At 38.1% G+C, this 12,439-nt stretch overlaps 1 protein-coding gene across 1 annotated transcript; it reads left to right on the forward strand.

The window, feature by feature from the left end:
- The first annotated feature begins 7,205 nt into the window (after positions 1-7,205).
- LOC113708408 (uncharacterized) lies at positions 7,206-10,662 on the forward strand. The gene is made up of 7 exons (XM_027230866.1): positions 7,206-7,805; positions 7,950-8,376; positions 8,766-9,010; positions 9,122-9,281; positions 9,404-9,640; positions 9,866-10,143; positions 10,249-10,662. Exons 1-7 carry the CDS (start codon positions 7,206-7,208, stop codon positions 10,660-10,662), a joined length of 2,361 nt encoding a protein of 786 aa, XP_027086667.1.
- The last annotated feature ends 1,777 nt before the right edge of the window (positions 10,663-12,439 follow it).

Genomic DNA, 12,439 nt, shown 5'->3' on the forward strand with positions numbered 1-12,439 from the left:
AAATCATCAAGAAAGAAGCTCTATAAATAGCAGCATCGAAGCTGATCAAAAGCATAGGATGAATTAACAAAGCATCAGATGTCCTCTAGAGTTCCCTCGAACACTTCACTTGGGGGGACATGTTTCTTTCTTTGACTCAATTAGGGCCAAAGAACTTTGCCTACTGAAGTGTTTGGGGGAACTCCTGAGTCCATTTGATACGTAATAAATAAGATTCCAGATTTTTGTTGTTGTCTTCAAATTTCTTCATAGCTGATGAGCTTAGGTGAGCATTAGGATTGCAAAAAGTAGTTATTCAAGCTAGTTGCTTATATGTTTTCTTACAGTTTCTTTGAGTTTACTTATGTAGGTTTATGCCTTCTTTCATGGTAGAGATGTGTTGCATGAAGCAAACTACATAAAGAAAAGAATAAGGAACTTCAATTAGCCTATGTTCATTGTTAGTTTCATGCTGGTATTATATAACATGTCTAGTTTCTAGCAAATGCTTTAGATGAATTAGGATGGCCTTCGGAGATAATATCCAAAAAGAAACTGAGGAAAAATACATAAAATTGTTTCAGTACTGTGCAGCAACTACCATCGGTTTGAAGCTTATGTAGAGTTTGTTGGAGCTATAAGAAGTCTCAGTTACTGTTGCTCAAAAATCAACATAAAAGTGTTTTTTCTTTTGTTGCAATTCCTTTCAATTTGTCTTACAAATCCAACCCCCCTCCGCCCAAAGGTTTCATAGGAATATTGGCAAGGTTACAATAGCAATATGTAGTAAAAAAGGAATTGCAAGATTTATAATGGTGGTTAAGAGTACAGATACTCAAAGCATGTTGCAGCTTTAATGTTTCCATTAGTTGTACATGATAAATAGTGCATACTGCCATCTACAAAATGTTTTTGTGCATAGATTTTCATAAATTTGTATAAATGGTTTAACAAATAGATAAGTGAAACTACATAATCACTTTTTAAAGATAAAGTCGTGTACTTTTATCTTCAATTATGTAGTTCGATTTCATGATGCATGACTAAAGTTAGTAGTGTTATACTATTTACATCCGTATGTTGGTTGCCTAATGATCATATCTATATTTTTCTCCAAAATCGAACCTCATTTTATAAGTTATAACTACTGTGAAGATTCTCCAACAGTATTCAGCAGCTCCGCTAATACATTATGGGCTTTGAGTTTAATAAGTCATAACTTAAGCGTGTTGTAAGTTAAATAACAGGGTCACTTTTCAGTAAAATTTGAAGATGTCTAATTTTCTATGTTAAATCACAAATGATTAGTTCACATACAGCCATCAATGGCTAGTTCTACACAAAATAAACGGCCCTTGAATCCATTTTCTCGATACCACATTTATGACTTAACACTATTACACCATACAGATTATTCAGTTTGAAGTTACAAGCCAAATAAAAATATAAGTACCAAACTATCCTTCAAGGATTGCACCCCTATCATGGAGAAGATAAAGAGGATAATAGAAGGGTGGAGAAATAAACTATTGACTTACGTTGGTCAGTTGCTATTGGTGAAGTCAGTGTTGCTTAGTGTTTAGCTATTGGAGTAGCGTATTCCTATTATCACAAGCTGTCATTAAGAGGATTGAAGACTGCATTCTTATGGAAAAGAGTAGATTCTATCAAGAATGGGATCAAAGTATGCTGGAAGAAAATGAACAAACCTATCAAACAAGGAGGGCTAGGACTACCTAATTTGACTAATTGGAATAAGGCTTTATTGTTTAAGCATACTTGGCACATAGCACTTAAAAAGGATTCTCTTTGGATTGCTTGGGTTCACACTGTGAAATTCAAAAATAAATGTTTCTAGTCTATTTCATTGCCTCAATCTTGTTCTTGGATTTGCCATAAACTTCTTTGGATCAGACCTATTACACAGCCTTTTATTGTCTCAGTGATCAAAAGTGTAGAAAATACTTATTTCTGGTATAATAATTGGCGTCATAGAGAGCCATTGTTGACAGCTTATGGGCCCAATACGGTGCGACAGTTTTGAAGTACGCTACATGCTAAGGTTTCTTTTTTCATTGAAAATGGAGAGTGAAAGATCCCTATTGGTAAGAGGAGAACGGATGAAATAGATGATTTTGCGCAATTTCTTCCTTCTAGATAGTCATTAAGTGAGGGAATGTCAGATATAGTGAAACGGCTGCCCAGTAAATCAGGTTTGTTGTCTATCAGATATGCAAATGAAGTGTTGAATCATTTCGCTGCTGAGGTCTATTGGCATCATCTTGTATGGTTCAAAAAATATATCCCAAAACATTCATTTATCTTATGGTTGTTGTGTGAGAACAGATTAAGCACAAAGGATAGGTTGGTTAAGTGGGGCGTTATGACTGAAATGAAATGTGTATTATGCTATACTGGAAATGAATCTTGTAATCAACTCTTTTTTCAATGCAAGTGTACAGCTTATATTTGGTCAAGAATACATCAATGCTGCTTGCAATATTGAGGGACTTATGAATGGAATACTGAAGTTGAATGGCTCAGTTGTCATTGGAAGAAAGAATGCTTTATAAACACAGTAAAGAAGTTGGCACTATGAGTAGCTGTATATTATATATGGAATGAGAGAAATTATTGGGTGTTCCAATATAAAGCCTCTGATGCTAAAACTATTGTACGCAGAGTGCTAAAGGAGATTCACAGCTATGTGGTAGAATAGAAGAATGTATTGAATACAAGGGACAAATGATAATTTTACCTTAGTTGGGATTTTTCCTAAGAGATTTTCCTTAAATGTTGACAGCATAATCGGAGTTTAGTTCATTGAGCAGTACTATTGTATAGCTTAATTGGTTGTAGCCGTATTTTTGTGGAGCAAATTCCTTTGCACTTATGTACATTCATGTTCTATTAAATAAAATCCCTTTTTACGTGTGTGTGTGTGTGTGTGTGTGTATATATATATATGTATGTATGTATGTATGTATGTATAAGGCTCAAGAGAATTAAACTTACCAATGCACCCTACAAACCATTCTCCTTTTCATGTACTCCATCTATTCGTATAACTCATGATTTCCTATTATATTTATTAGACACGTACATTGGTTTTCCAAAATCATTGAACCAAGATTGTGACAAACAAACAAAAACCTTAATTTCATCAATTATTCAAAATTCACACAAATGTTCATATCTTAGTTTCAATCCACATTTATACACACAAATACAAATGTTGGCTCTGTCATTCAATGCTGTGATTACAAGAAATACGGCCCGGAACAATCTACTTTGAATGATAAACTCTTATGAATAGGAATAAAACTAACATCTTTTGTCATACAAATTACTTTTAAAATTTTAAGAATGCTAAGTAAAATTATTAGAAGCCTCTGAAATTATCCCTTAAGGAAAATAAGCAAGGTAGCCAACAGACATCCTGGTTACTGCGCACCACACTACGCCCCATCACACCTATATTTGGTCTTGAATTGAATGGCATTCCAAAATTGATTATCAACATTTGTAAAGATGCAGATATACCATAACTAGATACCAACCCCAACGCAATTGAGAATCTAAAACTCTTGGAGACCTAAAAAATCCTCATTGGTAAATCAATGTGCTGCTGATCAGGAAAAATAATTACGTGCGTAACATTTCTAAATTTCAGGTCAGGAGAAAAACTACGTGCAAATTTTCCTTTTCGATACATGTGATGAAGGCTACATGCATTTAGAAATTTTCAAGAACTCCAATAAAGTGAAAAAATGTATGGTCGTAATGGGCTATTGAAAGCTGAAAGTATCATAATCTGGATAATAATTTAGGGGCAAATTCCTCATATTTCCCTTATAGTTTAGCATTTTTTAAGACACACCCCTTATGGTTCAAAAAAGTCCACTTGTACCCTATGTGCTTTGAATTTAAGTAGGAAAACATGGAAGCAGACTTCACTAGCGGAGATTTCACTGTAAGCATTTCAATAGTGCAATTAGTTACTTGATTCTAATGGCGTTAAGAATTAATAATATTTTTCCTCTACAAATACCTCCAAATTAACATTTGCAATCTTTAAAAAGTTTCAAATCATCACTTTTAGGGTATTTGAACCTTCTATACAATAAAAAATGGTTGATATATTTTTATTATAAAGAGCAAATGTTCATCTGAGGGTATTTTCGAAAGAAAACATTATTTTAGTTTATTATCACTAGAAACAAGTAATTAATCAGTTGCACTATTGGATTGTGTAAAGTTAAATTTTCACTAGTAGAGTCTATTTCTGTCAGTTTTTCACTTAAATTAAAAGCACATTGGATGTTAGTGAATATTTTTTAATCACAAGGGGTGTGTCTTAAAAAGAGTTTAATCAGAGAGGTGTGGAATTAGTCCATAATCTAATTTTCCTAAAGAAAGATTTTGGCTAAAAATAAGATGAGAGAGAAATAATGCAAGAAACCGATAAAAGAAATCAAGCGATCGATGTTACCAAGACGATGTTTCTTCTCATTTGTGAAAAAAATTCTGAACTTATCAACTTTTGATCTTTGGAAAAAATAACACAAAAGTTTATCCATGATTTATCGACTCGAAAAGAAAAAAGACATGTAGCATACTTCGAAGAATTATTTCTAGGTTTTTCTTGTTTATGAAATTCAATTAGATTTCAATGGCATCTTAAAATACAAGTATATAAATGGAATATGCGGCAATCACAATAGTAGAAGAAATATTTAGGCAATCACAGAGTGTTTTGTGTCCTTTGAATTGCGGACCACTTCAGGAACATTCCCGCTGTGGAACATCGATATGCATAGAAGCAGTCTCAAAACCCCGTGACTCATCCTCTCTCTAAAGTAGAGGCTCTCTCTCTCTAAAAGAGAGAGCTTTCTCTCCCCCTGGTGAGAGCTACCAACAAGTCTGAAAAGTGCAGCTTTGTGGGTTGAAAAATCAACCAATACCCAGCAACTAGAACTTTGGAGTACCTTTCAAATTCATTCTGTCTGCGCTTCTTTAACGTATGCTGTTGTTTAGTGCTGTCGGATTCTTAGCAACAGCGAGCAATCCTGGTCAATCCCCACTAACACAGGTCCCAGAGGTATTAAACACTTAGCTAAACTTTGTTAGCTGGAGTGAGAAAAAAAAAACCAAAAAGAGAGAGAGAATCGATACAGCATACAAAAAAACAGAGAGTGAGAGGGAAAAAAAAGCATCCAATGCAGGGGAAGCTAAGAGTCACTACAGTGTAGAGGCATAAAAGAGCCACCCAGAAAGCTGCTTCTGCATTCTGGCAACCAGATCTTATTGGCACCCACGCAAGCTCGGACAGGTAATTTCCGAACCATAACTGTCTTTCCCAAGCTGTTTTCTTTTGTATCTTAGTACCTTTCCCATCTAGGTTAGCCCTTTGGTTTGGTGCTGTAGATCTATCCATCTTCGAACATAAGGGATAGGATTTTATTCAAACTGTAGAGTAGTGTGTGGTATTCCTACAGAAAGTCCTTATCATGGCGGATGAGCTGGCCGAAATCTTGCAAAACTTTGACCTTTCTAGTACAGAGCTCCAAATGACAAGTCTGGACAATGAGGAACTAATTGGGGGACTTAAGGAATGTAAGAATAGTTTGATCGGTAAAGTTATGGGAGAGAAAGTGGCAAACTACACAGGGATCAAGAATTTTGTGTTAAATGCTTGGAGCTACCCAAGAGACCTACAAGTGGTGGAACTTGGAGCCAACTTGTTTCAGTTCATATTACCATCAGCAAGTCATAGACATAGGATTCTGACAGGAGGACCATGGCTACTTGACAATCAGTTATTGGTGCTAAGCGACTGGTATGAGGGTATTGAGGAGGATGATCAGGCTTTTCGGATAGCTCCTCTATGGATACAGGTTTGGAATTTGCCAGTGCATTGGTTGTCCAAGGAAGCAGGTAAAAAGATAGGTGTAAACTTCCACAAGGTTAGAGAGGTAATAGTCCCTCAGACTGGAGGCAAGGAAGGAAGACACCTAAAACTTTTGGTGATGGCAGATATTTCCCAACCACTCTTGAGAGGAACAATTGTCAAGGTAGGGGAAACCACAAAATGGGCAAGCTTCAAATATGAGAGGTGCCCGGACTTTTGCTACAAATGTGGGATTATTGGTCATAGCGAAAGGACATGCATGAAACAAGGTCTGCAGGGGTCGGGGAGGAAAGATAATCAATATGGTCCATGGCTGCGAGCTGGTGGTGCAAGAAACTCACCTCACGAAAAACAGGCTGGCATGGTATTTAACCCTCAAAAATCCCTTTGGAGGCTCCAAAATGGGGAATGGACTAAGCAAAGAGAAGCGGAAGATAAGGAGCAAAGAGTGGAAACACAAACAGAGAAAGGAAAAAGTAAAACCAAAGACACCGAGCCTGAGGTTGGGGAACTAAGAAAAGTAGGAACTGGCCAAGCAGCACAAGGAGGTAACACTAGTGAGAGTCTGCTACCAAGATTAGACGTGTGTGCTGAGTTAGTAAGGAAGACTAATCAGACAGTAGGGAACTTGCATGAAAACAGGGAAGTGGAGGATATGGATCATGGTCCGAAAGTTCTTAAGTTAGCTGAGAGACTTGTACAAGAACAAGGTAAAGGCACTACAAACGAAGGAGGTGACTGCCTGATGTTGGAAGAGGAACAGGGTACCTTGGTAACCCAAGTGGGAGGGTCGGACAGCATCAAGGAAATAATACCAGCACAGGCATCTGTAAGCATGGAGACAATAGAGGGACCGGAGGTTAAAGAGGCACTGATCAAGCAGGCGCGAAGAATACTGAGAGTGCTAAAGTCTCCTAAGAAACACAGGCACTCATTGAAGGAGCCGAACAGTAATACAGGTAAGGACAGGAAGAATGGGAAAAGGAAAGGGATTCAGGGGGAACTTGACATGGACATCGATGAGGAAATCATGCAAGAAGGAAAGAGGAATAAGGTTGACTTGGAGAACAACTCCTTAAGGTCAGGGGCGAAGGGAGAGGGGTCCAACCATTCATGGACCCCAATGGATAAATGAGAGTATTGGTGTGGAATTGTCAAGGTGTGGGGAGTCCCTTGACAATTTCCCAGTTGAGAGAGGCGAATAACCTCTCCTCTCCAGAAATTATTTTCTTATGTGAAACAAAAAACAGAAGTAAATACCTGGAAAAAGTAAAAAAAAATTTTGCATTTTGAGGAAGCTATTTTTGTGGATGCCATGAACAAGGCAGGAGGGATGGCATTGCTATGGAAAGAGGACTTACGGATAAAACAAGTGATCACAACAGCCTTTACTATTGAAGCTCAGATTGAGGATATGGAAAGCAAGTGTGATTGGTGGTTTGTAGGTGTCTATGCCAACAGTGAGGATCAAGTAAGGAAACAGCAATGGAAGGTGTTACAGGCGAGGAAAAGATTGCGGGGAGACAAATGGTTAATAGCAGGTGATTTCAATGACATTGTGTCAAATGATGAGAAATGGGGTGGCAACTGGAGGGAGGAGGGTAGCTTCAAGGCATTCAGGGATTTCATTAATGACAACCAGTTGATGGATGTGGGATTTCAGGGACATCCATGGACTTGGTGTAACAATTGGGAGGGTCCTGGGGAAGTAAAACAAAGACTGGATAGAGGCTTGTGTAGCTACCCTTGGCTACAAGCTTTTGAGCAGGTCACCTGCAAACATCAGGATACAATTGCATCTGACCATAGCATGCTGATTTTTGACACCAAGCCATGTCCAACCAGGAAGAAAAAACGATTCTATTTTGATAAAAGCTGGCTCCAAAGAGAAGAAATCAATGACATTATCAAACAGGCATGGGACTAGGATGATGAAGGCACACGGATGTTTAGAGTTATAAGCAAAGTGAAAAGGTGTAGGGTGACACTTTTGCAATGGAAAAACAAGATACAAGGTAATGCTAGAAAGAATATTGAAGCACTCAAGTGCCAATTGCAGGAGCTAAAAACTAGAAACTTTGAGGGCAAGAGGGACGTAAGGAATGGTCTAAAAAAGAGTTTGAAAGAGGCATACAGAAATGAAGAGATGTACTGGAGTCAAAAAGCTAGAGTGCAATGGTTAAAGACAGGCGACAAGAATACAAGCTTCTTCCATGCTACTGTGGAGGGGGGACGAAAAAGGAATCGCATGTTGGAAATTCAAAGAGAGAATGGCACCTGGACTAATGGTGAGAAAGAGCTTGGTGCTGAAGTTGCTGATTACTATAAACACCTTTTCTCAGCATCAGAAACAAGGGAAATGGAGGAGGTTCTGGATGGTATACCACACACGATCTCAAATAGTATGAATGAAAATCTAACTAAACCTGTGGGAGAGGAGGAAATCAGATCAGCATTATTTTCCATGTATCCGGATAAGGCACCAGGTATAGATGGAATGCCCCCCCCCTTTTTTTCCAAAAGTTCTGGCATATAGTCAAAAAGGATATAGTTGGTGCTATTCAAACTTTTTTTCACACTGGTCATCTAACTAAGTCAGTAAATCATACCATTATCTCCCTCATTCCCAAAGTCAAGATTCCTACTTCCCTCACGCATTATAGACCCATAAGCTTGTGCTCTACTGTGTATAAAATTATAGCTAAGATTTTAGCTTGTAGATTGAAACCAACTCTTCAGTCCTGTATAAGCAAAAATCAATAAGCTTTTATCCCTGGAAGGCAAATTCTAGATAACATTATGATTTCCCATGAGTTTCTTCATTATCTCAAAAACAAAAGGTTTGGGAAAGATGGTTTTATGGCTGTGAAATTAGATATGTCTAAAACTTATGACAGGGTGGAATGGAGATTCCTGGAAGCTATCATGCAGAAGATGGGCTTCAATGACAAATGGAGGAGCTGGATCATGGAATGCATTTCATCAGTTTCATATTCGTTCATGATCAATGGAGAGGTGAAGGAGTATGTAATACCGCAGAGAGGAATTAGACAGGGAGACCCACTGTCACCCTATCTATTCTTACTTTGCTCTGAAGGATTCTCCAATCTCCTCAACAAGGTAGCAACTGCACAAAGAATAGCAGGCATGCGAATTAGTAGGCAAGGGCCTAGATTAACCCACTAGTTTTTTGCAGATGATTCGCTAATATTTTGTAAAGCTGACTCCCAGAATGCAACTGAACTCAGAAGACTACTCCAAGTGTATGAAAGGGGTTTTGGACAGCTCATCAATTTTGACAAATCCTCAGTCATCTTCAGCCCGAATCTGGAGAGGGAATTAAAGTTGGAAATCTGTCAAGCACTTGGGAATATTCAAGTGGCCACCCAAGGTAAATATTTGGGACTCCCAATGGTGATTACCAGCTCAAAAAACAGCAACTATTCGGCTTCATTAAAGACAACATCCAGCAAAGAATGAAGAAATAGAAAAATAAGATGTTAAGTGCTGCAGGTAAAGAGGTGATGCTCAAATCAGTGACAATGGCTATGCCAACATATATGATGTCATGTTTCAAGCTGCCAAAGAAGATATGCAAAGAGATCAATGCGGTGATGGCAAACTATTGGTGGGGAGAGGCAAATGGAAAGAACAAGTTGCATTGGAGATCATGGAGTAAAATATCACTGGATAGGAAGGATGGGGGCTTGGGATTTAAAGATCTAGCGACATTCAATGCATCTCTACTGGGTAAGCAAGTGTGGAGGTTGCTCACACAACCAAATCTACTTGTTAGCAGAGTGCTCAAGGACAAATACCATCCGCGAGATTCACTACTCAAGTGCAAAGTAGCTGGGAATGCATCTTGGATTTGGAAAGGACTGATGGGAGCAAGGCACCTGATAGAGAAAGGGTCCAGATGAAGAATAGGTAATGGAAAGAGTACTCACATATGGGAGGATAGCTGGCTGCCAGATAAACATCAAGGCAAGGTCACCACACTGAAACCACAGGGATGCAAGCTGGCTAAGGTAGAGGAGCTGATAATACACAACAGATGGAGCCAAAATCTGATATTCAGAAATTTCAACTCCAAGTATGCAGAAAGTGTACTAAGCATTCCCATAAGCCTAGTCAATAGAGAGGACAGTAACTACTGGTGTCACACCTCCAATGGGAATTACTCGGTGAGATCAGCTTACAACTTACAAGTTGATGTCCAGAGGGAACATGCACAAGAAGCCAGGGAGAGAGTAGGTACAAGCTGGAGTTCGGCTAGACAAAAATGTTGAAAATATCTTTGGAAGCTGAACATCAAGCACAAGGTTAAGATTTTCTTGTGGAAATGTTTGAACCAGGCGCTACCGGTAAGGCAACTCATTTATGATAGAACCAAACAAGGTGACCCAACATGCCGGTTCTGTGGTGAGGAAGGTGAGACCATAGAGCATGCGTTGCTTAACTGCAGCCATGTCAAATTAGTATGGAAAATGTCACCTGTCCAGTGGGAAGGAATTCAAGACCAGCAGGGTTGCTTCAGTAAGTGGTGGACTACGGTGATGGAAGCCAGAATGAGAAGCGAAGGTAGCAAACATATCTCCCTAACAGCAAATATCCTTTGGCAAATTTGGAAAAGCAGAAATGCGAACAAATTCAATGCCAAGCAGCACCCTCCTATGAAAACAATGCAGACAGCTCAAGAGGAATGGTTGGAATATGAGGAAGTTTTGACAAAAACCTCAAGCATGAGCACAGGAGAAACAAGAGACTAGACGGAATCCCCTCAGCAACAGCAACATATCGAAGGCCTCATGAGACTAAGGTTTGCAACACAAAAGAGCAAACACACTCCTCAATTTGGGATAGGTGTCACTATAACAATGGACAATCAAAGCATGATACGAGGGTGGACGTTGCAAGAACGAAGTTCTGGACACCAGGTCCTGGATGAGCTAATAGCAATCAAACTACTGATGAGTAAAGCTGCTGTCCAGAAGTTGGAGAAGATTGAAGTGCAAATCCAGAACAAGGTAACGTTTACTCTCCTCCAGCAAAGCAAATCTCAGGAAAAGCGAATGCTCACCCTGATGGAGGATATCTATAGTCTTAAGTCCTTGTTTTGTATGTGCTCCTTTTGTTTAATTAATAGGAATCTTAACCATATTACTCATAGGATAAGCGTGCAAGCGCTAGACTTTGTTGTAGATCAGGAATTTTGGATTTCTCAGTGTTACTATGCACTGGTTGTAAAGTTCGCTCAAGTCTTTACTTGAAACTGTAAAGGTTCTTTTCATCTATAAAATCATATATCGTTTCGACAAAAAAAAACATCGATATGCATAGATTGGTTTTATTAATTTATTTATTCTAAAAGTATATTGAAAATTGCAAAATACTTCATTGAAGTTGTCTATGGAGTTCACCGGAATCCATAGAGAAGGGAACGCGGCAGAGATTATTTAGAGGGTATACCCAACATCCGAATTTCCTACAAACACTTTCCATATGTGCACAAGGAAACTCAATAATTTAGAAAAGCTATGAAATCGAAAAATTTTTTAATTTAAAAAATTACAGTACTTAAATTTGGAAAAAATTATTATGATGGCGTGGCATTTCCTACTTTGACATCTACAAAAGTGGTGATACACCAGTGATCTAAAAATCAGTGATACCTCTCATCACTCTCCATTTTAATGCCTTACAAAGCTTTTGCATAAACTGCAACTCAAAAAAAAAAAAAAAAGGAAACGAAGGAGGGGGAATTTTCTACAATTTCATCTTGAAGGAGGGCAATGGTTTAGGATGAAACTGAAATTAAAAATATGTCTTATAGTTGCCTGCATATTTTTTTGTTTGGGTTTGTGTGTTGGGTGTGTGTGTGTGTGTGGAGGGGGTGACAAGTTGTCGAGTCTGTGCAATAATAATTACCTACTCAAGAAAAATACAAATTTTATATATAGCGGTGAGCAGGGTCGAATCCACAGGGATTGGGGATAATTCGTTTCTTCTAGAGTTCAGCACATGGGGGATTTTTTGGAAAATATAAAATAACTAATTAACTAACTAATGAAACAACTAATAGAAATAAACAAAATTAATCAATAACCAATACAACTCTAGCCAAAGGTGCAACTTTTCAGACACGGTCCATTCAATTGATCATCGATGCAAAGATAATTCAATTACTCATTACTAGATTGGTTATAGTTGTCATACGCGCGATGAATAACCAATCTTTCCTTAATTTCTCGATAGTTAAGGTACGACCGTTAACTATTTCTCTAACCAAGAAATAACCCTAGGTACGACCGTAGGATTTAATTACTCGATTGCATTAATAATTAGAAAAGCCTAACCCTAACCAACAAACACGCTACGAGGGTTTGTTTAAGTTAGATCATACGTTTCCTTAACATAAAACCAATTACGCTAGTCGCCACTGGTATTAATCACTTAAACAATTACGGATTCAATCAATTAATTTGGCATTAGATCATTAAGCTAATTCAAATATCGGGCCCCTGACATTCAAATAACATAACAAGC

Source organism: Coffea arabica, chromosome 9c (genome assembly GCF_036785885.1).
Source record: "Coffea arabica cultivar ET-39 chromosome 9c, Coffea Arabica ET-39 HiFi, whole genome shotgun sequence".
Classification (NCBI taxonomy): Eukaryota; Viridiplantae; Streptophyta; class Magnoliopsida; order Gentianales; family Rubiaceae; genus Coffea; species Coffea arabica.

What these genes read in the sequence shown, in the direction of transcription:
- LOC113708408 (XM_027230866.1), top strand. Translation starts at nt 7,206, where the DNA reads ATGAACAAGGCAGGAGGGATGGCATTGCTATGGAAAGAGGACTTACGG. An exon ending in TATTCAAGTGGCCACCCAAG is followed by an intron (nt 9,282 to 9,403) that starts GTAAATATTTGG and finishes TAAGTGCTGCAG; the next exon opens with GTAAAGAGGTGATGCTCAAA. An exon ending in ATTCAATGCATCTCTACTGG is followed by an intron (nt 9,641 to 9,865) that starts GTAAGCAAGTGT and finishes GCTGGCTGCCAG; the next exon opens with ATAAACATCAAGGCAAGGTC.